Source organism: Cyprinus carpio, unplaced genomic scaffold (assembly GCF_018340385.1).
Source record: "Cyprinus carpio isolate SPL01 unplaced genomic scaffold, ASM1834038v1 S000006647, whole genome shotgun sequence".
Taxonomy (NCBI): domain Eukaryota; kingdom Metazoa; phylum Chordata; class Actinopteri; order Cypriniformes; family Cyprinidae; genus Cyprinus; species Cyprinus carpio.
In genome coordinates, this window is record NW_024879273.1 from 106,464 (window position 1) to 133,930 (window position 27,467).

General features: G+C 37.7%; 1 protein-coding gene across 1 annotated transcript in view; it reads right to left on the bottom strand.

The window, feature by feature from the left end:
- Window positions 1–570: 570 nt before the first annotated feature.
- LOC109096212 (formin-like protein 2) overlaps window positions 571–27,467 on the bottom strand; it is a 73,049-nt gene continuing 46,152 nt past the window's right edge. The window contains exons 8-27 of the mRNA XM_042755208.1: window positions 26,733–26,809; window positions 25,982–26,075; window positions 25,360–25,434; window positions 24,485–24,595; window positions 24,251–24,400; window positions 23,650–23,751; window positions 22,988–22,996; window positions 22,532–22,826; window positions 21,174–21,323; window positions 14,920–15,044; window positions 14,144–14,346; window positions 13,711–13,945; window positions 12,677–12,745; window positions 12,518–12,598; window positions 12,048–12,177; window positions 11,782–11,945; window positions 11,294–11,395; window positions 11,041–11,139; window positions 10,442–10,565; window positions 571–3,562 (exon numbers count right to left, since the gene is read on the bottom strand). Of these exons, the coding sequence (XP_042611142.1) occupies window positions 3,453–3,562; window positions 10,442–10,565; window positions 11,041–11,139; window positions 11,294–11,395; window positions 11,782–11,945; window positions 12,048–12,177; window positions 12,518–12,598; window positions 12,677–12,745; window positions 13,711–13,945; window positions 14,144–14,346; window positions 14,920–15,044; window positions 21,174–21,323; window positions 22,532–22,826; window positions 22,988–22,996; window positions 23,650–23,751; window positions 24,251–24,400; window positions 24,485–24,595; window positions 25,360–25,434; window positions 25,982–26,075; window positions 26,733–26,809 (2,505 nt within the window). The 3' untranslated portion in view covers window positions 571–3,452. The remainder of the gene's footprint in view (window positions 3,563–10,441; window positions 10,566–11,040; window positions 11,140–11,293; window positions 11,396–11,781; window positions 11,946–12,047; window positions 12,178–12,517; window positions 12,599–12,676; window positions 12,746–13,710; window positions 13,946–14,143; window positions 14,347–14,919; window positions 15,045–21,173; window positions 21,324–22,531; window positions 22,827–22,987; window positions 22,997–23,649; window positions 23,752–24,250; window positions 24,401–24,484; window positions 24,596–25,359; window positions 25,435–25,981; window positions 26,076–26,732; window positions 26,810–27,467) is intronic.

The window sequence follows — 27,467 nt, forward strand, 5'->3', positions numbered from 1 at the left end:
TGTTAAAATACCCGATGTTAAATATCAGTATGTTAAAATAACGGTTTCTATATGTTAAAACATGGTCTTTTCCTCAAAAATATATGGCTGTACTGTTTTCTTAGTTTTAAATGTGGAAATGACCATGCTTCGGTTAAATGGTGTTGAAGCATGCGAACTAAACTCAACAAGGTCAGCAGACCTGTAAGTACGTTTTATAAAATATAATTAGCTGGGTGATTCTGTCACTAAAATTCTTTTACTGTGAACAACTTTCATTTGGAGCGAGAGGTACAGGGGAAATGCCTTTTTTTGTGAAAAAGGTCAACGCTGATTCAGTTTGAGATCTTTTAACCAGAACTTAACCAAAGTTACCAAAGTGGTAAAACCTTTTTAGTTTACTTAAACCGAATTCAGATTTACCTGGGAAGCCACAGAAATGGCCTTTATTCAACAGGTGCTTGATCAAGTGCTTGATCTGTCATCTTTGCATTGCAGCCTGGATCTTGACCTTAAATTTCAGCACCAGGCTTTTTTGGAGGCAACATCCTACTTCTGTTCACTCGCTCAAGAACAACACAGAAACCAGCATTGTGTAAATAGTTTAATTGGACATTGAGAAATCATCTAACTTTAAAACTGAGAACAAATCTTTTGTGCAGTACTGTAAGCATTCAATGCCTAAGATAACAGTGATTTTAGGGGAAAAATGCCAGTTTAATCCAGTTTTTCTAAGTGGAATGTAAAGTGATGAGACAGACGTCTATAATTCTGCTACTGCATCTGATTCTGACATGTTTTAATATAGAAGGGATGTTCTAGTGTGATGTGGCTGCATGTCTTAAAGACCTGGTTCAGGTTTTCACTTTTATTAAATATACAAAATGCAGGGGAAAAAAAAGAAAACTATAAGTTAAAATATGCAAATGTTGTAGTAGAGAATGCTTTTTAAACAGTATTGTTTTTAAACATTATGTACAATATTAGGAGATTAAAAAGTTAAAAAGATGCAAAAATTTTGTATCAAAACATCTGTACATTTAACAAACGCTTTTTTTTTTTTTTGGTGATTTTATATTTTTGCTTTTAAATAGAATTACACATCTCAAGAAATGTGAATTTTCATTCGTGCAGGTCATCATAGAATCACACAAAATTCAGTTTATATAACCGGCCTTATTTCCCATCATCAGACCTAGAATGCACAAAACAAGCCCAGTTACAGCAACTGAATTCTAGAAGGAACCTGATCTTGTGTAGTGAAGAACAAGAGCCAACGTCACCGACTAAGTTGTGGCAAGTGCTTAAAATTCATAAAGGAACATTCTGTTAGACAGCATCTGTCGATTAGCACAGACTCCATATTTAATCCTCTGTGTATAAGACACAATATTCCATTTACCTCAGTGCACTTCCAATGGAAGTCTATAGAGCAAGAGTTTAAAAGCAGACATAAAATGCAAAGTTCATATTTTTGTTAAAGCACTTTTTGAGCTGACATGTTTTGTAATTTTAGCAAAGAGACTGCTGTAGACTTCTGGTTATGTTAACTCTGGTAACTTCAGTCATCCAGTTACATGTCTTGACAGGAGTGTTATATTGCTGGTTAAGACAACGTTGGTTTTAAAACAGAATCAAATACTTCTCTATCACAGTAGTCAAGTGAACATGGATGAAGTCTTGAGGGTTTTATATTTGTACTTTTATATTTGTTCCTGTGCAATGCCTTGACCCATAAACTTTCATTTGAAGTGCTTTCATGTAAACAAGATTTTGGCAGAGCACAGAGCTTCACCTGTGTTGAACATGGAACATTATTTAGTCAATGGACTTTTAAAAATGCTCGACGACTCTGACTCCATCATTTGTAAAGGCTGCAGACTTTTTCTGCACTTTGGTTTAGGTAATCCTAACCAACCCACAGTTTGAAGACCAAAGCCTAATGCAGTCTTGCTTGTGCACCATTTTAATTAAGACTTGTCAGCAGTCTTTCAGAAACACGAGGTACTGGAGTTCTGCAACCTCTGGTTTATATTTCACATTTGCCTTTGACCCATGTAACATCATTTTACATATAACACTTCTTCCCTACTTAACTGAACCCCATCTAATTCTGTGGCCCAATAGTGCAACATCCATTCACAGCCCCCTGCAGTAACTCCATCATGACTGTGATCAACACCTTCTGATTAGGGTTGGACCAGGATGTCAATTAGTCCAACAGACGACTGACTAGTCTGTTAGTTCATAATGATTTTTAAAGGGGGGCCTGTCCCGGAACCCACACTTGCAATCTTTGTGACCACTTCAAAGCCATTTCCAACCCGATCTCATAGCAATTTGTTCATATTTTAAAAAGTGGTTAATTCGTACGACCTCACTTGTACGATTGTGTATGACTTTTGTTAAATTGTATGTATTTTACAAGTTCCACAATTCGTATGAATTCATACCTGACACTGGGGTGTAAACAAATCATGCAAAAGTGAATTCGCGAATCATACGAACTGGTGATGAGATATATTTCCTGAATTTGGCCAATGTTTTCAATTGGGCGTGAAGACTGCAGGTCCCAAGCGTGTCCCATTGGGTAACCAGTGTGGCGTCTTTGATTACTCAATGGGACACACAACACAGTTTTGTGAAAAAAAGTAAAGTTTTTACAGAGCTTTATTTATACATTTTGATTTTCAATAATTTGCACTTTAAAAACAAACTTGTAAATTACTGTTCAGATGACAATTTAAATGTAGTGCTTTGGCATTTTCAGACCTGGGACAGTCTTGTGTACTTCCTGTTGTGTACACATGCTCTCAAGTGGCCAGGACCACAGGTGTGGGTCTTAGGAACAACACATTTAAATACCTTCAAATCAGGAATGTTATTATTGTTACCTTTGTCCACTTTGTCACACCCTACAAGCCATCAACATATTTTTACAACTTTTACACAAGTTTTTAAATGTTTCAAATGCTTCTCAACCTGTATTCCATTCTGTTGGGCTCTATCTATCTGTTTTTGTTTGTTTTTTTAACAGAAGAATGTGCCCCCTATGTGAACGCCACAATAAAAACAGGCTCTGACAGACACTACAGGACTTCTTTAAGACCAACCAGTAGATTCGGAAAACCTAGTTGGTTTTGATCAGTGGCGAAAGCACTGGAATGTAAGAAACCTTTGTACAGGTTTATGATACTTAAAGTGTTTTACATTCAGACACTTTTTTCAAGAAAAAACTGATCTCACCATACAATTGAAGCCCCATAAGATAAAAAACAGATCAAGACATCGATTGTCATATAAAAATTCACAGACAGAAGATATTGACTAAAACACATGTATGATTCAACACCTGATGGGACAGATGTTAAATGTAGGCACTTGGCTTTGAGACCTCCTGTCATCTTCATCAGTCCTTCATTAGCTCATCCTTCCCTCCTCCAGCCCATCCAATCACATCCACTCTGCCCTCGTCACATGACCATCTCTGCATTGTTCATTGGCCGCAAATTCTGATCATCAAAACGTCTTCGAATGCTCCTCCTGACAGCGTCAGCACGCCTGTAAGGCTGGTTTCTCAAATCTGATGCAGGAAGAACAGAATAAAATCATGTCAGTATCTGAGTTTAGATCATCTGGACATGCTGGTGGTCAACTGGGCAAAGCAGCTTGAGTTTTTAATGTATTAAGTACTTTTTTTCAGCTTCTGAATTAAATGGGAATGGAGACTATGGAGTTTGTCTCTTTTTAGGAACTTGTTTTTAACAAGGTTGTTGGGAAAACACTAACAGTGGCCCCGAAATGTATTTGAAATTGCACATAAAATGTCTCAATGTCACTGCATTATGAGACAAAATATAATACAAGAAGTGCTATCTTGTGCTCAAACACTGCAGGAAGTAACTTTTATGAAAATTACTTTTAATAAACTTGTGTTTTGGGGGTTTTAGCAGATCTACAGTATTCCTAGCACAGACTATACAGTATGGCAACTACCAATGGGTTTGATTCCCAGGCAAAGCTGGATTTCCTTAAATGCAGTCTAAGTTGTTTTAGATAGAAGTGTCACCGAAATGCATAAATGTAAGTCAATTCTCAAGTTATCTTAGCAGAGTAACCAGAGAATTGATTAACTATGAGTGTGTTGCAATGTAAAAGTAGTATTAAATGCCCTTCAAAAAAAAAAAAAAAAAAATTGTTAACCTTGTGAAACATTCCTTGTAATATAATTAAGTTTATTCTGCACATGCCAGAGGCTGTGATTTAGCTGCAGATAATCACAGATGTACTAATATTGACTGCGGATAACACAGGAGTTCAGTAACAAGCTGTGATTTTTTGCATTAATTTTAGATATACAAAACAACATACAATAATGTTTTTGAATCAGTGTTTTTGAACAAACTGTCTGAATTAATGATTCAATGACTCTTGCCTATTGCCAACTACTGGCATATTTATGAAATGTACTAGGTTACTAACGTAACCTCGGTTCCCTGAGATACGGAAACGAGTACTACGTCTGCTATGGGGAATACTGAAGCCTTTTTAATAACGCAGTGTAACTGCACAGCTGTTGGTTCGTGCAGTGAATTGAAAATGAACCAATGGGTCGGCAGCAGCGCTGCACGAGCCTTTGGCGACGAAGCCCTCCACAATGGGCAGGGCATCTGGCTATATAAGCGGGCATTTCATCATAGGATCCTCAGGTTACTTCTACTGAAGCGATGACTGAGTCCTGCTGCTACATAGCATGGCCAGCAATGCAGTACTCATTCCCGTATCTCAGAGAACCAACCCTATCTAAACAACACACTAACTACCCCACCAAAAATTCAACTATACTGCATCTGCTAAGATGCTATGGGGAACCAGTACAATCCCGCTGTGTTATGGTAAAGGAATGACTAATATTTGAAATTGCCTTAAGCACCAAACGGGGCCCTGGGTGACCAAGTATTTTGCAGGGAAGCCCCGCAGGAGGCAATAGGGCCAAACTCACAGAGGTCGGCCCGGCCTGGAGTAATCGTTTCAAGAGATTTTCGTACAGCCTCGGAACTCAGTGAGGGCGAAGAGTGTACAGTAAGGAAGACAAACACCTGAAGCACTGACTTTACCATATAGCAAAAGTGGGCCCATTATGCAGAAAGGATCCGGACATGTAAGGCCGAGACATCCAGATTATAGAACCTGGTAAATGTGGACAGCGAGGCTCAGCTGGCTGCTGCACAAATCTCTGCAAAGGACACACCACTAGACCAAGCCCAGAAAGAGGCAACGCCTCTTTTTGAGTGGGCTCTTGCTCCCATGGGGTATTGTAGGGCCAAAGAAGACTAGGCTAGCGTTATAGTGTGTATTATTCATTTGGAAAGTCTTTACTTCGTGACCGGAGACCCTTTGGTGCGGTCTCCAAAGCATACAAAAAGCTGTTCCGACTGCCAGAACGGGGCAGAGCGCTCAATATACCTTCTCAATGCCCTGATAGGGCAAAGTAAACTCTGCTCTGGGTCTTGCTCCGAAGGAGGAAGGGCCGATAGAGCTATAACCTGTGCTCTGAATGGAGTTGAGAGCACTTTAGGTACGTAAAGATGCCTCGGCTTCAGGACAATCTTGAGTCGTTGGTCCCAAATTCGAGGCAGGTGGGGCCAAGAGCTCCTGCCATATCATTCAGTTCGCCTAAGAGAGGAGGTCCCATCTCAGGGGAATGGGCCACGGAGAAGCTGAGAGCAGCCGAGACAGCTCTGCAAACCAGTGTTAGTTCCTCCAGAGCAGGGCCACTAACAGAACCTTATGTTTCTGTTCCCTGATTTGCCTGATTACTTGTGGAATCAGGGCGATTGGGGGGAAAGCGTGAAGGAGGAGGTTGGGGCAGTCATGGGTCAACGCATCCCTTTCCTTAGAAAAGTAAATTGGGCAATGAGAGTTGCATTCTGAGGCGAAGAGGTCGACCTCTGCCTTGCTGAAGGTGTGGGATGAAACTTGCGGTTTCAGCCAGTACTGAAGGGGCTGCATGTGAAGCAGGCCCAACTGAAGTACGGGAAATGCAGAGGCCATGAGGGCCAGCATCTTCTGAAATGCCTTGAGACGGCGAAGGGGTCAAACTTTGAATGCGGCTGCCAGCTGCTGAATGCCCAGTGCACATTCTGGCGTGACTACCGCCTTCATTTGGACTGAGTCTATAACTGTTCTCAGGAACGATATCCGTTGGCTGGGGGACAGCACACTGTTGGCAAGATTGACCTTGAGTCCTAGGCATTCTAAGTGGCTGAGGAAGAAGGATCTGTGAGATAGTAGCTCGTCCTCTGACTGGGCCAGGATTAGCCAGTCGTCGAGGTAATTTAGAATGCAGATTCCCATCTGTCTCAGTGGGGAAAAGCCGCATCCATGCACTTCGTAAAAGTGCTAGGGACTAGGGAGCTAGGGACTATCCAAAGGGAAGGACCATATATTGATATGCCACTCCCTCAAAGGTGAATCTCAAAAATCATCTGTGGTGTTGGGACTGTTTGGATGTGAAAGTATGCATCTATGGGCATACTTGCGAGAGGATCTGTTTCAGTGTAATCATCCTGAACGGCTGTCTCATGAGATTGAGGATGGGCCTTAGGCCACCATCCTTTTTAGACGAGGAAGTATCAGCTATAGAAGCCTGACTTGCTTTGAGCTGGGGGAAATGTGGGGACTGGGAAGACCACAGCTGCCGCACATGCTGAAGGCGGCTGGAGAGCTGAGAAGTCAGCCGAGCAGGAAGGGGTCTTGATCTGCTGCGAGGCTTGTTCACGGCGAAGGCTTTGAGTCTCATAGCGAAGATCTTGCAGTTGTTGCTGAAGGAGAAGAAATCTGAGGATCCTATGGCAAAATGCCCGCTTATATAGCCAGATGCTCTGTCGCCATAGGCTTTTGGAGTTCTGCTGCTGACCCACTGGTTTGTTCAAACAATCACTGATCAAACAAATGGTCATGCAGTTACACTGCATTATTGAAAAGGCTTCAGTATTCAGAGAAAAACGAATTTTCCACATAGTGTCTTAGCAGATGCAGTACGAGTGAAGAATCGATAAGCAACTTGCTTGTGTCTCAGTTTGTTTGCAAATAGATAAAACCCTTTTTGTCTATATTATATATAATTATATAGTATAATGCATTGACATTCTGACAATTTCAAAGTGTTAATTCATTTTGGGGTCAGTGTACCTACTACAGAATCTTAACTTAAGTTTTTAATGGCACTAATGAAAACTCAACTATCTAACTATCTAAGTGTGGATCAGTTCAACGTGAGACTATACAGGCAGACTCTCAGTGTCTCGGGTCATGGCATCACCTAATCAAACTAATTTACAAATTAAATCAGTTCAACAGGGTGATGTACATGAGTACCTGGAACTCGGCCCTTGGGGGTCAGAACTCAATAGGCCTGATGTGTGTTAAGCAGAACGACAGATAGAAAGAGAACACAAAAAGATGGCTTTTGTATTCAGTGTCAAAAGCAACTCATCTACAATGGATGGAGAAGAATGAAAGACAAATAATAATAAAGAGAGAGATGCTTGCCAGGTCTGAGTAGCATCCACTGGGGTACTACTGGAAGAGTTCCTTACCCTCGAGTGCACATTGGGAAATTTAGTAATATTATTCTTCTTTAAGGCTGAGTGGAGAGGAAACAAAAATGGAGGTTAGATCGGAGTAGAGTGGACCGGACGCAAGTCAAGCTGCCCAGGGCTCAAAGAGGAAAGGTCAAAGGCCATAGGCAGGCGCTGGAGGGTGTTATTGAAGCTCTGCTGATACTGCGGTAATCAACTCTATGACTCAAGCTGCTCTGCGCAATTGCTCCAGCGTCCAGACACAACAAAGTGACGTCTGTGTGGTCACTTCATGTTTAAACAGTGAAACCAAAGACAATGTGTCAAGCCTCCCAGAAGTGCTTTGTTATAGGCCAGAATGAACAGTAAGTGAAGCTCAAGCAGTCATGGTGCAAGGTGAAAACTAAAAGCAATGCTACGCAAGTGAATCTCACGAAAACGTCCCCCCAGTCAAATTTCATAACTGTAATGTTTAAATGTATTTTACATAAAGAGGATGAGGCCTGTTATAAGTCCCTTTTTTTTGGTTAAATTATGACCTGGATAGGTTGTTTTTGGTGAGATTTAACCCTAAATCTAACAGCAGAAGTAAATCTGAATGAGAAATGTCATTCACCCTGTGCAAATGCATACAGTGAAGCAAATGAACACAACATGCTTATGAGAGAAAACCATCCCAACATGCAACAAATTAAACACATCTGCAACATATGGACTCATGTGAAATTAGAAATTTCCCATTAGAGCAGGAAAACATGACTGAAGAGTGAGAAAATGCAGAAAACCAACATAATGTGAATAGTTACAAAATTCAATGACATTATATATTATATATACTCACAATGACATGGACAAATGAACACAAGAGCAAACAATAATGTCACAGACCATGCCCAACACGCCAGTATCACAAACATGACTGTTTCTGAGTGCTTTTTGAGTAATGGATCATCCAGTAGTTTGTTTTAGTCTCACTTTATATTAGGGTTGCCTTAACCACTATGTAATTACATTTACATTAATAATTTGGTACAATGCACTTATTGTGCACATACATGTTTTTGCATTGTACTTATATTAAAAAAAATAAATACCTGCATGTAATTACATCTGTGATTAATTTCTGTAATAACATTTATACTTACACTGTTGACCCATCCCTTCCACTTTAACCACCAAACCTGTCCCTAAACTTACCCGTATAATATCCCATAGCAGCAAAAGTGTTTTGCAATACAGTATCAGCACAATAAGTACATTGTACTTATTTTTTGATGCAAGCACATAGTAGTTAAGGCCACTTAATATAAAGTGGAACCAATGCTTTTGATGATACAGTAACATCAATGGCAAAATGGATCATTTTGGAAAAGTGACATATATTTTCACACTTATGCCTGCTATTTAAACTGCAGAGGGCGCTCCGAGTCAACCAATAGGACTGACACTTCAATTTAAACACAGCTGAAACCTACATAGGGTTAATTCTAAACTCTTGTTGTGTTTGGGTTTTTGTGACATTATATTTCCTCTTATTACATTCATGTTACAATGATGAATATGACTTTATGACATGCTCCATGCAAAAGAAACCTGCGGTGTCAACATATGCTCGCCTCCCCAAACCCCCCATTATGCAAGAGTTTAGTTGGAAAAGAAAGGAAAAATGAACACGCCCATGACATCACATCCACACGCCGGCCCACATCCAGAAGTGTCACCCCACAGGGAAATAAAACCAGGAATGTGAAGTGTAACACACACACAGAATGAAAGAGAGCAGCTTTATCCAGCGACCTTTAAGAGAGAGAGAGTCTAAGCTTTAGAAGTGGAGCTCCTCGTTGAAGTAACGCGAGCTGCGTTTGGCCGTGCGTGCAGTAAAGGGGGCAGTCTTCAGCACTGCGTCCAGACGAAACACACACACACACAAACAACACAGGGTTTAACTGCCAGAGCAACAAGCACAATGTTAGCACACAACATTTCTACACACAATAGCACACACTAACAATCACATGGTACTACAGCAGCTATTATATTAAGCTGAAACTAGCTATTTCAATATAGATTATTACATACACGCCTAAAATAGTAATGCAGCTGTCAAGAGAGATACACAAAAGGTATAAAAAAAAAAATTATACTACAAAATATTTTCTAATTCTATTTTCTTAAATACTATAGGCTCATTGCAGAGATCATTTGTCATGGTTAGAATTTAAATGAAGGAAAAAAAAAAAATATATATATATATATATATAAAGGAGTCATATCATTGAATTCACATTTACATTATTATTACATTTATTAAACACAGTTATTTTTAATAAATAAAGTCCTTTAGTCCACAGTGAAGAAAGCTTTAATTTAAATGATCTATCTATCTATCTATCTATCTATCTATCTATCTATCTATCTATCTATCTATCCTTTGATGACATTAATATTTCAATGATGCTTACTCTATGTTCAAAGTTATATAAGGTTTACCCTCTTTTTTATTTTGGTTTTGCCCCCCTTCTGTTGATCTGACTGTCTGTGGGCAGGAATATAAAAATGTGGAAGTTTGATCAAAAGCCCTGTAGTTTTAACAAAACTTTAAAAACTTTAATGCAAATGCAACTATCCAAATGCACTATACAGACAAATATTTAGGACTACACTAATCACTACCCACACAGTGTTTAGTAGCTGTACTCCAGCTCACAGCTGTAAGCAGTAACAGCACACACACATTCAGCCTGTAATCACACTTGTCAGAAAATTGTTATTGAGCAATAAAGCTTTCCACCAGTCACAGAGAGCTGGTTAGTGGCTCAAACTAACTGTATGTTTTTCAGCCCTCTGCATGCAGACCCCATCAGCTAACAGTGAGTTACCTGTGATGATGTCCTCAATGGCTCCGTCTTTACCCTCATACACATGTCTGCTGTCCTTCACCTGCTTCTTCCTCAGCTCCGCAATCAACTCCTGCTGCTGACGCTTACTCTTATGAGAGGGAGACTGAACAGAACACACACAATAACATGCCACAGGTCCACAATTGATGCTGAATGAGCTGTCTTAAATCTTCAAACGTCTGCAAATGCTCCTCTAACCAGATAAATGTGTTTAAACACAGTCACACAGAGAAAAACATCACATTATACCGTAAACATGGGTCTCCAGAGAGGATCGGGAAATGCACACACACACACACACACACACACAGACACAGACACACACATACATACAGGAAAGTTTGTTTATGTGAATTGTGGGGACTTTCCATAGACTTCTATTACTTTTATACTGACCAAACAATATTTTCTATCCCCTAACCCTAAAATACCCCTTACAGAAAAACACACACAAACATTAAAACACAAAAACACACACAATTTTAATCACACACACACACACACACACACACACACACACACACACACACACACACACACACACACACACACACACACACACACACACTCCTCTGTACCTTCTGATCCTCTTGTGCCATCATAGCTTCTTGCTCAATCAGCTTCTCCATCATCATCTGCTCCTGTCTTTTCTTCTGTTCATTATCCTCCTCTGCTTGCTGACAGAGAGAAAACACCCATCAGTGAGGCATTTGGAAGCTGTGCAACATGAGTGATCGATGCTGTTAGGATTCATACGACTGAAGAAACTAGTGAAGCAGAGGATGCAGTGGTGTGATTGGATGAAGCAAGGCAGGTGATTGGTCGCTTTACCCTGTATGCTTTCACAAAGCGCACAAACACTGGGAAAAACACAGACGGGGGTGTTGTTTTGGAGTTTTCTCCAAAGAATTTCACCACTTCATCAAAGGCATCCTGAGAGAATGAGATACGAAAAACGGCATTCAGAATCACGTGAAATTTAAGTTCTGACTTTAAGTTCAAATTTAAATTTTTAATTACAATATGATGCAGGTGTCATATGATACAGTCCCCCTTTATATGAATCAAACAGTTTAATCCAAGTCTTCTGAAGAGACATAATTGCTTAATATGATGAACATATTTAATTTATGCATTTATTTATTTGCTCCATTTGAACTGGGGAGGAACTGCTGAGTTTTGACATTTATATGATGTTTTTATGATTTTATGAAAGTATCAAATGGTAAAGGAAAACAAGATTGCTCGTGATGAGACCTCTTTAACTGAGAGTGAAACGGGTTTATTGAGCTGATGTGTGTGTGCTGTGTTCACGGCACCTGAGCGATCTTGGCATCATCTTGAAGTTTTTTGAGTTTATTCTCATTTTGCTGTATGAAATCTCTCAGCAGTGTGTTGTGGCCGTGCATGCTGTACTCTCTCCTCATCAGATCCATCCCTCTCTGAAGCTCCTTCACGTCTAACAAGACATTCTCCAGAGAGACTGAAGAATAAACAGACAGAATTCATTTAGCTGAGATCTGTTCGGTCAAACTTTGATGTTTATTGTAAATGTAATCAAATTGACGCATGGCATGTTTCATACCTGCTGCAGCTTTCTCCACATAGTTCAGCTCGTTATAGAAGAGCGACACCTGCTGGTATTTATCCTTCACTACATTTGCAATATAGTGCAGAAGAGTCATCTTGCGGTCTGTTGATTTAGTGTCTAATAACTAGAACAGGAAAACATGCAAACCCTCAACTGCATGAATTATAAAATCATAAATGAAGGACATATATTAATGTGTCGTTTTACCTCAGAAGAAGAATGCAACACGATTAGATGAAATATTCCAGAGGTATTTGGTGCAACTTACTTTTAATCAGCCATTTAAATCAATGTTATTATAATATTATTATTAAAATCTATCATGGTGATCCTATGCATGCTATAAATAACAACAAGGATTGTAATAAATGGGGGTGTTTTTTCTTGTGCTTTTCTTAATTCATAAGGGTTAACTTTAACAGCTAATATTTGAGTTTAACTGCGTAATGCTACGTAAAGTGTACCAGGTCTAAGCTCTGCAGCTTGAAGCCATACACCGCTCCTCGTTTACTGCTGTTCATGTAGTTTCCCAGAGCCAAGATGATCTGAGAGAGAAACACACGCTCAATAAACACATGCACAGTCTGGAGAAAAATGAATCAGAGCAGAAGTGAAACACCTACTTCCAGAATCTTCTTGAGTTTCTGTGAGGACTTGATGGAGACAGACGCTGCAATAACGGCGTGAAGTTGCTGTTGAGACAAAAACAAAAGACAATAATAGAAGTTATACAAAGGTCCAGCTGACCATTATAGTTTTCTTCATTAAAACTAGCTACTTTTAAAGCTAGCTTAAAAAAAAAAAAACAGTTAACCTGAAAAATACTTCTACAGCATCTATTCATCTTAGTTAATGTTAATCTCAGCACTTATGGAGTACTACTAATACATAATTTAAAAAATAAAATAAAAAGCAGTTTCTGTTAATATTATACAATAGACCTGAGCTAACATGATCTAACAGTTGCATTTTTATTTACAAACGTTAACAAAAATGAATATGTACTGTAACAAATGTCTCATTGCTAGTTAATACATTAAAAACTGTAAAGTGTTGCTACAAGCAAACCTTTTATTTATTTATTTATTTTTAATTTTTTCACATATTGTAATGTTAACTGCACTTGTCAAGCTCACCAGTTATTACAAAAAACATTACTGAACACTAGTAGTATTTAAGTATTTATCTTTAATTTGTGAGAAATATAAGATCATCAGTAACTACAAACCAATATTTGGTCCTAAACTAGCTAGAGCTTAAATAAATTCTAAATTCTATTTAATTTATTTGTTTATTCACTGTTTATTGCTAGAACAATAAAACAATGAAAGTGAAGTCAAGTGTATTTAGACAAGATTTGGTTAAATTATTATACTAGTTTGACCTTAGTTTGAGGTGAAGGATCAGCATTTTCTTAAGATTACGGTTCTTTCACCTTATTTTATAACACATTTTGAGTTGTAAGAAAACATGGTTTTGTGCTGTATTAACGGGAAGCATCGTGAAGAAGGGTAATGAAAGAATTCAAGAGAAGAAAAGGAGTATTATGGAGAAATGAGGAGATCCTTGGGCATGTAAATTTGCCTGGAGGACTTGGAGTGAATACTAGAAAATAATTCTTAATCCTGCTTAATTAAAACGTGCTGTCAGCTCTTACGGGTGTGAGCATCTGAACACTTTCTGTGAAATTGCCCACGAATGCCATGATGGTCATCTTCTGCATGAGACGCTCGATCTTGCTGAAGTGGATCATGAAGCGATCCTCATCCGTCAGGTTCTCCAGAGGTTTGCGCTCCTTCTCATACTGCCGGAGAACTTTCAGCTCCGCTTCCGTCGGGATGAACCTCATCAAACACTCCACGAAATCCACCGGCAAGGTCCGCAGGTCAAACTACACACACACACACGCAGAGATCAAAGCACCACCTCCTCTGTGTTCACACAGCTGCAGCTTTCAGTCCCGTTTGGAGCTCAATTTTATGGTTAATCATAAAAAAAAAAATAATAATTTACAAATATTTTAAACTATTTCTAGGGATGTTGGTGATATTTTCTACTGTATGTACTCTAGTATGTCGGCTGTGAATTACATTTGAATGGCTCTGCAGATCTCCTCTGGTGTCTTGCCCACTTTTCTGAGTGTAATGGCCATGTTTTTGGCTCTGTTGGAGTCCAGCAGCGAGACTTTATTTGGTCCTTTCTGAGAGGTCTTCTGTTTGCTGGAGGTGATGTCTATGGCAGGCCCCTGTGCTTTCGTCTTAAACATCTCCTCAAACTCATCCACATTCAGATCCTGAAAAGACAAACCACAGTCACTACTCACCATTAAACTCACTGATCTATAAAATAACAGCCAGCCTGGAATCCTAGCAAATCAACATGGAGCTAAAGAACAAGCCAACAATTCAGTATATAAAGGAAAACAAACTATTTTTCCTGGATTTAATACAGTCAGGGCCAAATATACACAGTCTCCTCACACTGGGTCATTCAACACCCATGACAATATCTGTAGCCTACTATATACAAACATGTTTTGGGTCGGTAAGATTTTTAAATGTTTTTGAATTATTCTGAGGCTGCATCTATTCTATCAAAAATGTCGTAAAAAACAACAACAAGAATAATGTGGTGGAACATTATTACAATTTGAAATGAATCCTGTAAAGTATATCATAAATTACAGCAGATAAAACTAAACTGGGAGCTGAACATGATCATATTATACAGCAACATATTACGCATGAATTATGAAATGAATGCTTTAATGCCTTCATATTGCATCATATACTGTGCATCACAAAAACAAATGTTTTGACCATGTTTCCATTTTTTTTCTATGTGTTCAAAGCCGTGTCTGTCTCACCTCCAGTATTCTTTCGTCATCGATCTCGTTGAACACAGTGCCGTTGATCTGATTGGGCTTCAGCGCCACCCAGTTAAACACCGGCATACGGAACTTAGTCTTGATGGGTTTCTTGATCTTCACAGCTACACACATGACAGAAAGCACATGTCAACAACCTCATGCCAGTCAAACAAACACAAGACATGCAGTCTGAGTGACGATCAGCAGGCACAGATCTGAACGTGAGAGGGAAATGTGTGAACATGAAACTGAACATTGATACTGTCAGCTATATTGGATTTTTGCCAATATCCGATAATTTTCAACTCATTTTGGCCGATAGTCGATGCTGATATATAATTGTTTGATATTTTAGTTAGTTTTTTAATTAAATAAACAATAATAAAGTTCTTTTATAATGACAGTACATTGAAGATTTGAAAATAACTAAAAATAAACTACAATGCAAAAGTATTCGGCCCCCTTGAACTTTGCGACCTTTTGCCACATTTCAGGCTTCAAACATAAAGATATGAAACTGTAATTTTTTGTGAAGAATCAACAACAAGTGGGACACAATCATGAAGTGGAACGAAATTTATTGGATATTTCAAACTTTTTTAACAAATAAAAAACTGAAAATTTGGGCGTGCAAAATTATTCAGCCCCTTTACTTTCAGTGCAGCAAACTCTCTCCAGAAGTTCAGTGAGGATCTCTGAATGATCCAATGTTGACCTAAATGACTAAATGATGATGAATAGAATCCACCTGTGTGTAATCAAGTCTCCGTATAAATGCACCTGCACTGTGATAGTCTCAGAGGTCCGTTTAAAGCGCAGAGAGCATCATGAAGAACAAGGAACACACCAGGCAGGTCCGAGATACTGTTGTGGAGAAGTTTAAAGCCAGATTTGGATACAAAAAGATTTCCCAAGCTTTAAACATCCCAAGGAGCACTGTGCAAGCGATAATATTGAAATGGAAGGAGTATCAGACCACTGCAAATCTACCAAGACCTGGCCGTCCCTCTAAACTTTCAGCTCATACAAGGAGAAGACTGATCAGAGATGCAGCCAAGAGGCCAATGATCACTCTGGATGAACTGCAGAGATCTACAGCTGAGGTGGGAGACTCTGTCCATAGGACAACAATCAGTCGTATACTGCACAAATCTGGCCTTTATGGAAGAGTGGCAAGAAGAAAGCAATTTCTTAAAGATATCCATAAAAAGTGTCCTTTAAAGTTTGCCACAAGCCACCTGGGAGACACACCAAACATGTGGAAGAAGGTGCTCTGGTCAGATGAAACCAAAATCGAACTTTTTGGCAACAATGCAAAACGTTATGTTTAGCGTAAAAGCAACACAGCTCATCACCCTGAACACACCATCCCCACTGTCAAACATGGTGGTGGCAGCATCATGGTTTGGGCCTGCTTTTCTTCAGCAGGGACAGGGAAGATGGTTAAAATTGATGGGAAGATGGATGGAGCCAAATACAGGACCATTCTGGAAGACTGGAGTCTGCAAAAGACCTGAGACTGGGACGGAGATTTGCCTTCCAACAAGACAATGATCCAAAACATAAAGCAAAATCTACAATGGAATGGTTCACAAATAAACATATCCAGGTGTTAGAATGGCCAAGTCAAAGTCCAGACCTGAATCCAATCGAGAATCTGTGGAAAGAACTGAAAACTGCTGTTCACAAATGCTCTCCATCCAACCTCACTGAGCTCGAGCTGTTTTGCAAGGAGGAGGAATGCGCAAAAATTTTCAGTCTCTCGATGTGCAAAACTGATAGAGACATACCCCAAGCGACTTACAGCTGTAATCGCAGCAAAAGGTGGCGCTACAAAGTATTAACTTAAGGGGGCTGAATAATTTTACACACCCAATTTTTAGTTTTATATTTGTTAAAAAAGTTTGAAATATCCAATAAATTTCGTTCCACTTCATGATTGTGTCCCACTTGTTGTTGATTCTTCACAAAAAATTACAGTTTTATATCTTTATGTTTGAAGCCTGAAATGTGGCAAAAGGTCGCAAAGTTCAAGGGGGCTGAATACTTTCGCAAGGCACTGTATATAAATCACTATTATATATTTACCCCCCCATTTATCTCATGTGTTTTCTCTAGAATTTCAAATAAGATCTGAACTCTGTCTCAGACTGTGCTCAAAATAGATATCGAAGACACTTCCAAGAGAATGATCTGAGCTTTTCATATCACAGTTTTTTTTTTTCAACTGCTTACGTGCATTTTCAAAAGTTGGCCTCTTTTCCAAATCTTTACACACAAATCCAAGAACTGCACACACAAAATGCAAAATGCCTCACATCTCTTGCAAAATGAAGCACTGCATTCAAAATATTACAAACACATCTTAAAAAACAAAAAAACATTTGCAAACACCTTTGCCATAATATCAATCACTGTTAGATTTTAGTGTTACATAGAGAACTGTGTGTTGTGTTTTGCAAAAAGTGTTTTATATAATTGAAACCTGAGTCACAGGCCGAGAATTAGCATATGGTTTTGCAGATTTGGTGCGTGCTTCTGGTGTTTGAGTGTCAGCTTTCAGAAACTGTGTGACAAGTAAAGATTTTGCGTGTAAGCAGTTAAAAAAAAAAAAAAAAAACTCTTTACGGCTGCATATTCTTATGTTTTATTTGTGATTTATATAAATACTAGGAGAAGGGTTAGAGAAAACTTATGAAATGTGACTGAAAACTTAATTGAAAACTATGAAAGAGCGTGTCTGAGTAATATCATTGTCCTGTGTGTTTAGGTAATGAGACAGATGCTCATGACTGTTCTTTTACATGTGAGGATGTGACTCAAACAGCATCTCAGTATGAGAATGAGTCGAATGCAGGTTCACACTTCACAAAAATAATCCAGTTAATGACTGAATCTGACTCTCTCTCACACACACACACACACACAGCAAATACAAACTGCAACATGCTTGATTAAGGCTGAATCAAAATCTCTGATCAAAGGCTACGAAAAGGAATGAGAGCAGTTTCCAGTTGAGCTGAGGGTTATGGGTAATATGATGGTGTGATATCAGGCCATGCAGAAAGTGTGGCCAGAAAAACAAGAATAAACTCTCAGTGTGTGTAAAACATTCCTGAATTTACGCAACTATGGCCTTATCTGGCGATCAGTGGCCTGTAACAGCACAGCACACTGTTTCAACATGCAAACACAACACAATCAAACACTTACTCACACGGCGGGCATGGCATTTTTAGTCTTACTGCCTTGTGATGCACATTTATTTATATAAAGGGACAGTGAAAATGTTAAATCTGGTCATTTGACAAAAGTTGATTAAAAGTAATTGTAAAAATGGCTAAGAAAAGTGAAGTTAGTTTTGATGAAACCGTATTTTGGACAAATGCCACTTGCTTTCATGGTTTATTATCAATGCAAAGACATTCTGGCATTTGTAAGACAGAAGTGTGTGAATACAGAAGTGAATGCTGTCCATCTTTCAGTTGTTTGTGTTGCTGTGGCAGTAACAAGCTTTAGTCCTCAAGGGGGCGACAGAATCACCTTTAACTTCTATTAATCAGGTAAATTACTATAAATGAACATTTAACTAACTAGCTGGCTCAGCAAGATTGTCCTCAGACTCATAAAATATTTAAAACTTGTTTTACTGTTATGTGAAAAAGGTCATTTTCACCAGATTACTTGAATAACTCTAAAAAAAAAAAAAAAAAAAAAAAAAAAATAAAAAAGATTCTAATGCATCTGTATAAAATAAATTAAAAGTCAGAGGAAAAAAATGTTATGCTCTATAAGACTCTCTATGCAACTTTATAAGACTGAGACTTTTAGGGTTGAAAAATACAAAGTACCAGTGCTTAAATACATAAATAATAACAACTACATTAAAAATATTATATAGATATAAAAATTATATATATATATATATATATATATATATATATATATAGTGATTATTATTTAATAAAAATATTATCCAAAACTAAAAATAAATATTGTAACTATATTGTACTGTAAAATTTTAAAAAAAAGACTATTAAATAAAAATAGTAATTGTATACTACAACTGTAAAATTACAATACTAATATTTACATCTTAATTCATTTTAAAATGTTAAACTACCAAGCATTTATTTTGGCTGTGATAATTGTACTAAGCCATTTCACATTTTTTTATTATTTCAATATACAGTATTGTGCAGGCCTTCAGAGTACTGATGCAACTGTAGAAGAACACATTTTACTCTACAACAGTGATGCTAGGAACACAGTATGTATTCGTGCAACTCGTTCTCACTCTCAACTCCTCACATATTGACACTTTGCTGTTTTACGCTCAAGGTACACCTTTAGCATCACTTTTCGACGTGTTGTGTTGTGTTATAAGTTATGTTCTAGGCTAAACTGCGCTTGGACTGTGTTTGTGTTTACCAGAGTTCTGCAGTTCTTAATAGCAACTTAATGACAAATAGATCTGTAGATGTGAACTGTAGTTTTGTTTTCCATGAGGTTGTGGTTCATGGCTTGAGCTCTGGAAAGAGGGATTCTGTCCACTGTGGAGCTTACATCTCATGGAACACGTGGTCTCATAGGTTGGCATTACAGTCCTGTTATTTGCTGACCTCTGTAAGCGAGGTCTAAAGAATGTTCCTCTCTGGTTTTTAAACGGTAAGGAAAAGTTCTGCAAAACAGCATCCAATTTCATGCTCAGTTTCAAGAGGAACAACCAGCAATGCAGCTTCATAGTCACTGTCAGATCAAGATTACAGAGGAACTGAGTGTGTTTTCTTAAGAGACTAAAATACCATGACCACACACACACACACACACACACACACACACACACACATAAGACATGACATAGCAAACCTACAGTACAGTTTGATGGGTCCCTCTATGGCGGCGTAACAGGTAGAGCAAACATAAGCAGAGAGAAAGACGTGGTTAAAGAGCAAACAAAACACATCCTCTGATTCCAAAGATCTGATTGGCCTTTTCCTGCAGTGTGCATTACCGCTGAATCCTGAGTACAGATTGTTTCATGAGGAATGATAAAGATCAATTTGAGGGAGAAGTTACTTACCAACAAACTGTGGAAGAAAACACAGCTTTTTATAATAAAATGCAATTAAGTGAAGGCTTGAACAAAAAAGCAGTTAAAATTTACTGTATACTCTGCACTATATACGTCGACTACCATTTGGTGTTTTTTCTAAAATAAATGAGTATTTTATTCAGCAAGGATGCATTAAATTAATCAAAAGTGAGAGAAAATGCATTTATAATGTTGCAAAAAATGCAGTTAATATAGGGGTAGTTTACACGACAACATTTTCAGCCAAAAACGGGAAACTTTTTATGCGTTTTGCCTGTTCGTTTACACGACAACGGTGTTTTGGGGACTGAAAACGCATATTTTTTAAAACAGGCAAAGTGCTAGATTTTGAAAATGCTACGTTATTGTTTCAGTATAAACACCCAAAACGGGGATCTTTGAAAACTGTGATGTAATGCTCATGATTAGCACAACTTAATTATTTAAAAGGCAAGTGCGAACAAACATACACAACAATGGCGGAGTGTATAGTACTGTTGTCGCTGCTCAAGAGTGTTGCTAACGCTTCTTCAGCAAAGTGTGGATTTACTTCACTGTCTGGACAGGAAGACTGGAGTAATGATGCAGGTTTGCTCCATTAAAATCAATGCAAAACTTTAAACAAAATATATAATTAAAAAACCAAATTACTCCACAAAAAAAAAAACAAAACTTTATGCAAAATGTATAAGGATTAAATCAAATTAATAAATTAGATTTAGCAAATTACCATTTATTTTTCATCTGACTTTTTTTTTTTTAAATCTGATATACAGTACAGTCAAAGAGATTATGACTCGCGCTGTAGCAGAACAGAAGTGATTCACTTGAGCTTGTTTAGACATTCAACCTTTTACAGGAAACCTAACAAACCGCTTGAGCTGTGAGGATTGTGATCAGCGATCTATGAGAGGAGACAGTGTGACAGCGGCTCCAGAGACCCGCAGCGGCTCTCAACTGATGCGTGAACTTTCAACACAAACTAATGCATACTTCAGGCTTCTTAAGAAGTTTGCGGCATATCTGGGTCTAAATCAGTGGGATTTTCCTCCTCTCATGTCACTGTTTTGGTATACCGTATCATAGTTTGCACATGTGATAATGGCTGTTGATGACTGTTATGGTTTTGTCTTTAGTGTCGAGCAGGTTTCATTACCTGCCAGTCCTGAGTTCATGATGACGGTGGGAGATCCGCAGCCTGGAAGTGGAGGAGCCATGGGGGGCGGTGGAGGGGGCATAGGGGCAGATATATCCACAGCGGGGAGAGGAGGAGGAGGAGGAGGAGGAGCAGATGGACCGTTTGGTACTGGAAAACACAAGAGGAAGAAGGAGAAAGCAGGTTCGGTAACACTTTATCTTAAGGTTTCCTTGTTGGACATGTTACATGTACTTACTATTATAACAACAATACATTATGCATGCAAGTGATCCTAAGCCAAACCCTAACCATATAGTAAGTACATGCAGTTAATTAATATTACTCAGTACTTAAATGCATAATAACACTGTAACAATGACACCTTAAAATAAAGTGTAACTGCAGGTTCCATTTTGAAAAATGAACTTTGTAAGATACAGTATTTGACACATTCTTGAAAAATGAACTTTGTAAGATTCACCTAAAAAACACATTCTTGTGCGCACATATATTAGACTTTCCTTTTAGAGTTATATATCGGCTACGTTAGATGTTTTCTTCCTGTCTAAATGGATGTATTTTAACCAGAATAAGATGCACTGGCATTGATTTTCAGAGGCAATTTTTATCTTAAAAATATCCGTATTAAATGTTTTGCCTTTTATGTCAAAGACCTGCATTCAGCTACTTCAGTCAGTCTAATCAATCAGAAGACTGTAGGCTGCTACCAATACAATTTTAACATGCGAGAGTAGTAACAGATTTAGTTAAATTGTGCAGTGGCATTTTTAACCCCATCTTAAATTTTAGGGGCAGTTTTATTTTGGATTTTGGCCAGAGGCGGACAGTAGCGAAGTATGTTTACTCTGCTTTAAAACAGCATTTTCAAGTGTCTATACTTTATCAGTATTTTTCTTTAGAAAACTTTTACTTCACAGCATTCCAAAGCATAATACTGCAGTTTTTATATAATTTAATACTTAAACTCAAGTAAAAGTATTTAAAAAGAAATCTAGTTCTTTTTTTAACTTTTAATCAAGTAAAAGTATTTCAAAGCTTTACTTTTATTTTTATTTTTAAAGTTCTTTATTTATTTAAAGGTAAACACAACAACAACAACTTTTATTTATGAAATGTAGTAATGCAGTAAAAAATACAAAATTATGCTTTGGAATGTAGTGAAGTAAAAGTTTTCCAAAGAAAAACACTCTGATAAAGTACAGATACTATTTAAATTTACTTGAGTATTTACTGTCCACCTCGGATTTTGGCCTCAAGCTAAACATAGTGATACAATTAATCAGAATAGAATAAAGTAGACTGTATAATAATGTCAAACTCACATCCAGTATATAGATTTAGGAGAGGTCACTCACATGTCTCTGGCATAGGAGGAGGTGGAGGGGGTGGTGGAGGATCAGGCACGGTCAGGCCATGTGCCGCCCCCTCACCGGACCCCCCAGCTACGCCCTGTGACCCTGGCAGATGCCCGTTCCCCTGCGAAGGGGACGTCAGGATGGCAATGTCCCCGTCCGCTTTCTTCTGGATCTTGATGGTTCCCTGTTTCTCCAGCTCATGGATCTTCTTCTCCAGGTTGCTCTGTTTCTGAATGGCCTTGTCCTTCTCCTTCACCATCCTCCGCAGGGTGTGCACCTGAGAGCAAACGTCTAACTAAACAAATCAAATCAAAAACAATTAATAGAAAAAAACTGTTTATCACAAGCTGCGTATAGAATCTGTAAAAATGGTGACTAACGGCTAAATGTAATTAAATATAAAATGGGGGCTGCACAATTAATAGAAAGAAGAAAAAACTGTTTATCACAAGCTGCGTATATATTCTGTAATAATCCATTAACTGACATGAGAGAGCAAGTGATTTTTTTTTTTTTTTTTTCGACAGTGCAATAGGATTTAAAGTGTTCAAATCAATATGAAATAACATTTTAAAATAAAACAAGATGAAAAAAAGAAAGCACCGCACTTCAGGAATTAAATGGAGGATTAAAAATGGGCATTGCATTAGAATAAAGTCATGCATGTATCCTAAAGGTTGCACTTTATTTTACAGTATGTGTACTTACAGTGTACCTACTTATTACTTATTAGTACATATTATGTACATGCGGACCATGACTGTAAAATAAAGTATTATCAATGCTTCTTTTTTCAAATTTGTTAATATCTGCTATTATTGACATAACCTTTATTACATAAATTAGTTTGTTAACTGCTGGAAAGCAGCACTAATACTGATTCAAATTAACATTTAAGTTTTTGACTATGAAGACAAACATTTGCTTCTTTGGTGATGAGCACTGTATGTGTTTTGGAAAGTACAGTGAACAGTGGTACAAATGTACATTTGGAAAGGGAAGGTTCTACAGATATTGTGAAATAAATTTTAAGCACTGAATAACATACACTGGATGTAACAAACCGTACAGGCAACTCAAGAAATCATGGGGATGTGATGTAAGGATGCATCATTTACCCGGATAGACTCCAGCTCTTTATTCTTTTGCATCAGTTGTTTCTCCAGCTCAACGATTTTTGCCATCGCCTCATTCTCTGTGTCCTGCAACTTCTCTGTCAGCTAGAAAACCACAAACAAGAGTCAACAAGAAATAACATTCACAAAGACACAAATAAGTCATGCTGAGACAGAGCACGTAAACCTCAAAAGAGTCCAGCCAGGGTTGCATAAATATCACACTTCAGATTGACAGCAATATCACTTTAGTATTCATGACTTCTGATTAATCTGGATTCTTGACTATGCAGTACACTATAAAAATCAATGCCAAACTAATGAGGAAATTACCTCAGGTCAGGAAGTCATCCTTTGGCCAGATGGCTCAATCGTCACAATAGGTCAAAGGTCAAGCTACATGTATGACAGGGTCCTATCATGTTGCATTATCATTAAAGGCTTTCAGCTGAACTCAATACTGGTCATGTTGTTGGGCAGGTGGTGCAATGTTAAACAAAAGGCCTTGAATGGTATTCGCTCCTGAATATGGCTCTTAAATGATTATTTTTTCTGGATTCTATTGGAAGCTTATAAAGAGTGTAGCTGTAAAAACAGTACTAACATGAGACATGTTCTCCTCCAGTTCCTCCACTCTCTCCAGCGCTGCGTTCTTGGTCTCTGCATCCTCTAACAGAGACCCCACGTCGAACACATTATCCAGGTACGCCTGAATCTGCACATGCAGCTTATCGCTCTCGGTGTGCTTCAGTTTCTACTCAAAGATAACCAGAGAGAGAGAGTGATGGACCCTCACTGAACATTAGCATCAGGAGACTCAGCACTGAAGTTTACTCACGTCCAGATACTCGTCCAGACCCAGCTTTGTGAAGTCGTACTGTAAGTGCACTCTGAAATTCATGTCTTCCACAGAATGAACCACAATGTTTATGAACTGCATGCATGCAACCTGAAAAAAAAAAAAACATACACCACACTAAATTTCAACCCAATGAAACCAAAGACTTTCAATTGATTTATTGATGAATAAAACTAAGTTTTAACTATAGAAATGAAAATGCATGGCAATAGAAATCTTAATTATTACTCTTATTTAATAAAAAAAAAATGCACTGTAGAAAGATTCTTTATATTTATATTCAATTCTTTATATTGTCGTAAAATGTATCTTATCAACTATAATGTGCCTATAATGTCCTAAATGCAACTATAAGTAATGGGGATATTAAGATATCATGATTTTCTGTAAAGCTGCTTTGAAACAATGTGTATTATTAAAAGAACAATTTTTTTGTATATTGATTGCTAAACTTAACGGGCCGTTGTTTCTATATAGGTGTGTTTTAAACTCAAATTGATACATCATGTACATTTATTTGGTAAGTAGCTGTATAATATGCTTGAAAATGTCCAGATGAGCATTTTTACATGAACATTATCCTTGCAAGCAGAATTGTGCTTTTAGCTATCTTTAATTAATATTTTAGCCTATTTGACAATGCTGTCATATAGGATATTATTTTCTTGTGTTGCTGCTTAATGAAGCTCTTAAGTAGGATATGAGTCTCTCCGGCAATAAGCTATTTGTTTTAATAATTATATCTTAAAGCCGAAAGTGTCAATCAGTGGTGCAGTGTGGCATGTATTTTAGAGTATTAATAATCATGATTGCTAATGGAAATGTGTATATTTGGATGCTGGTCTGACCCATACCATGAAGTCGATATTATTATCTTCGTTCTTGAAATGCTCCATGAGTTTCTCAAACCGCTGATCTTCTGAACACACCTGCAAAACAAGAAAGAAATAGCTCATGCAGCGGGAGACAAAATGAAAATTAGACTTTGATGTCAGTGGAATCTCTTTTAGCCTCTAATAAACTCTTTTGATATTTTAAAAACACCTTGATGCAGTACAGTAGTTCATGTTTGTTCTCAAATCATCCCCTTAGGAAATAATACTAGCTTGATCTCTTCTCCAGAGACCAGAGAGATATGAATACATTCAGAAGCTGTTGTGATCTTCCTGCTAAACAAATCAATAACCTGTTTAGCAGGTGTGTGTCTAAACCTATTTACTGTACAGGACACTCAGCCTAAAACTACACACACTGCCCTCAGTCATATGAATAGTTATCCGTTATCATGGATCATATCTATTAAACTATCATTGAGTGACGTCTGGAACACAGACTACAGCTTTTAAACTGAAAACACTGCCTCTGTAACTGAATATTATTATTATTATTATTTTGTGTGTGTGTGTGTGTGTGTGTGTGTGTGTGTGTGTGTGTGTGTGTGTGTGTGTGTTAGAAATAGCATTAGTGTGTATGCACCTCTTTAAAATGATCAAAGGCGGAGAGAATGATCTCGTGACCTCCTCGAACCAGACACACAGCGGCCAGCAGCTCCAGCACCAGAGCTTTAGTCCTGCAGCAGCAGCAGAGAGCAATGTCACACACTACATCCATTTTGTCATGATTACAGAGGCTATTACTGCACATTTTGGCAAAAAAAAAAAAAAAAGATATTTTTTTAGAAGATACAGAAGATTTCCACGACAGCTCAATTCATAACTTTTTCACCATTGATAATAATCAGAAATGTTTCTTGAGCAGAAAATCAACATATTAGAGTGGTTTCTGAAGGATCATGTGACATTGAAGACTACAGTAATGATGCTGATAATTCAGCTTTGATCACGGGAATAAATTACATTTTAAAATATATTAAAACAGAAAACAGGTCTTTAAAAAAAAAATTCAACAATATTGATGTTTTTACTGTATTTTGATCATATAAATCCAGTTTTTAATGCGCATTCAAGACTTGTTTTTTTTTTTTTTAATATTGACCCCCCCCCTCCAACACACACACACACAAAATTAACATTTTCTCCAATTTCTCTCATTGACGCAGATGGCGTAAAGGACCCATCCAACTGCACACTGAGATTAAGGGTTTTGTTGTTGTAGCTGCCAGTATTTATGACACTGAAAGAGGAGGAATTGAAGCAGTGGATTCTGGGAAAGTAGCCTCTCTTTCAGAGATACACACACACACACTTACTCCAGCTCAATGGGTTACCTGGGACTCTTATTGTTCAGACTTAGTGCAATTTCATTCACAGCATGAGGGTGAGACATGACCATGTTGAAGCCATACTGAGAGAAAGACAGAGAGAGGACTAATTAGTAAACATGGCAGGATCTCCAAGATTTATTATTTGAACATAAAACATGAGAAAGACCAAACAGTTTTTCATCAATCAATGTGTGTGTGTGTGTGTGAGTGTGTGTACAGATTTTCTGTATAAGTGAGGCCCAAAATGTCTTCAATAATGAACCAAAACCTGCTGTACCTCACTGTTTGTGATCTTTTTTCTTTAATTATTAAAAAAATCAACAGGTTTTTGTGAGTGTTAGAAGATGGATATAGCAAATGTCAGTGACGCAGTATGAAAACCTGTCTCACCAGGACTTAAATTTTTTTTGAGTAATTTTTTGTTATCAAAATGACTGATATACAGTAATTAATACAGTAATTTTATATCAAATATAAAATAAAACACTGCATAATCTTTGCATTTAATAACTCGTTTAACACCAAGCGCATCCCACAATTTATTTAATTTCTTGCATGTTTATCACACTAACTTACTTAGAATAACTTTAAGTAGAACTGTGCTTTTTGTGATCATTTAGCAGTTGAACCAATTATAAAGGTTCACGAAAAAGTGGCATTTTGTTGATTTTGGATTGTGTTCTATGATCCGGAGTGACTGGAAAGCTCTATAAGAGGTCTTTGCTAATATAAATTCAA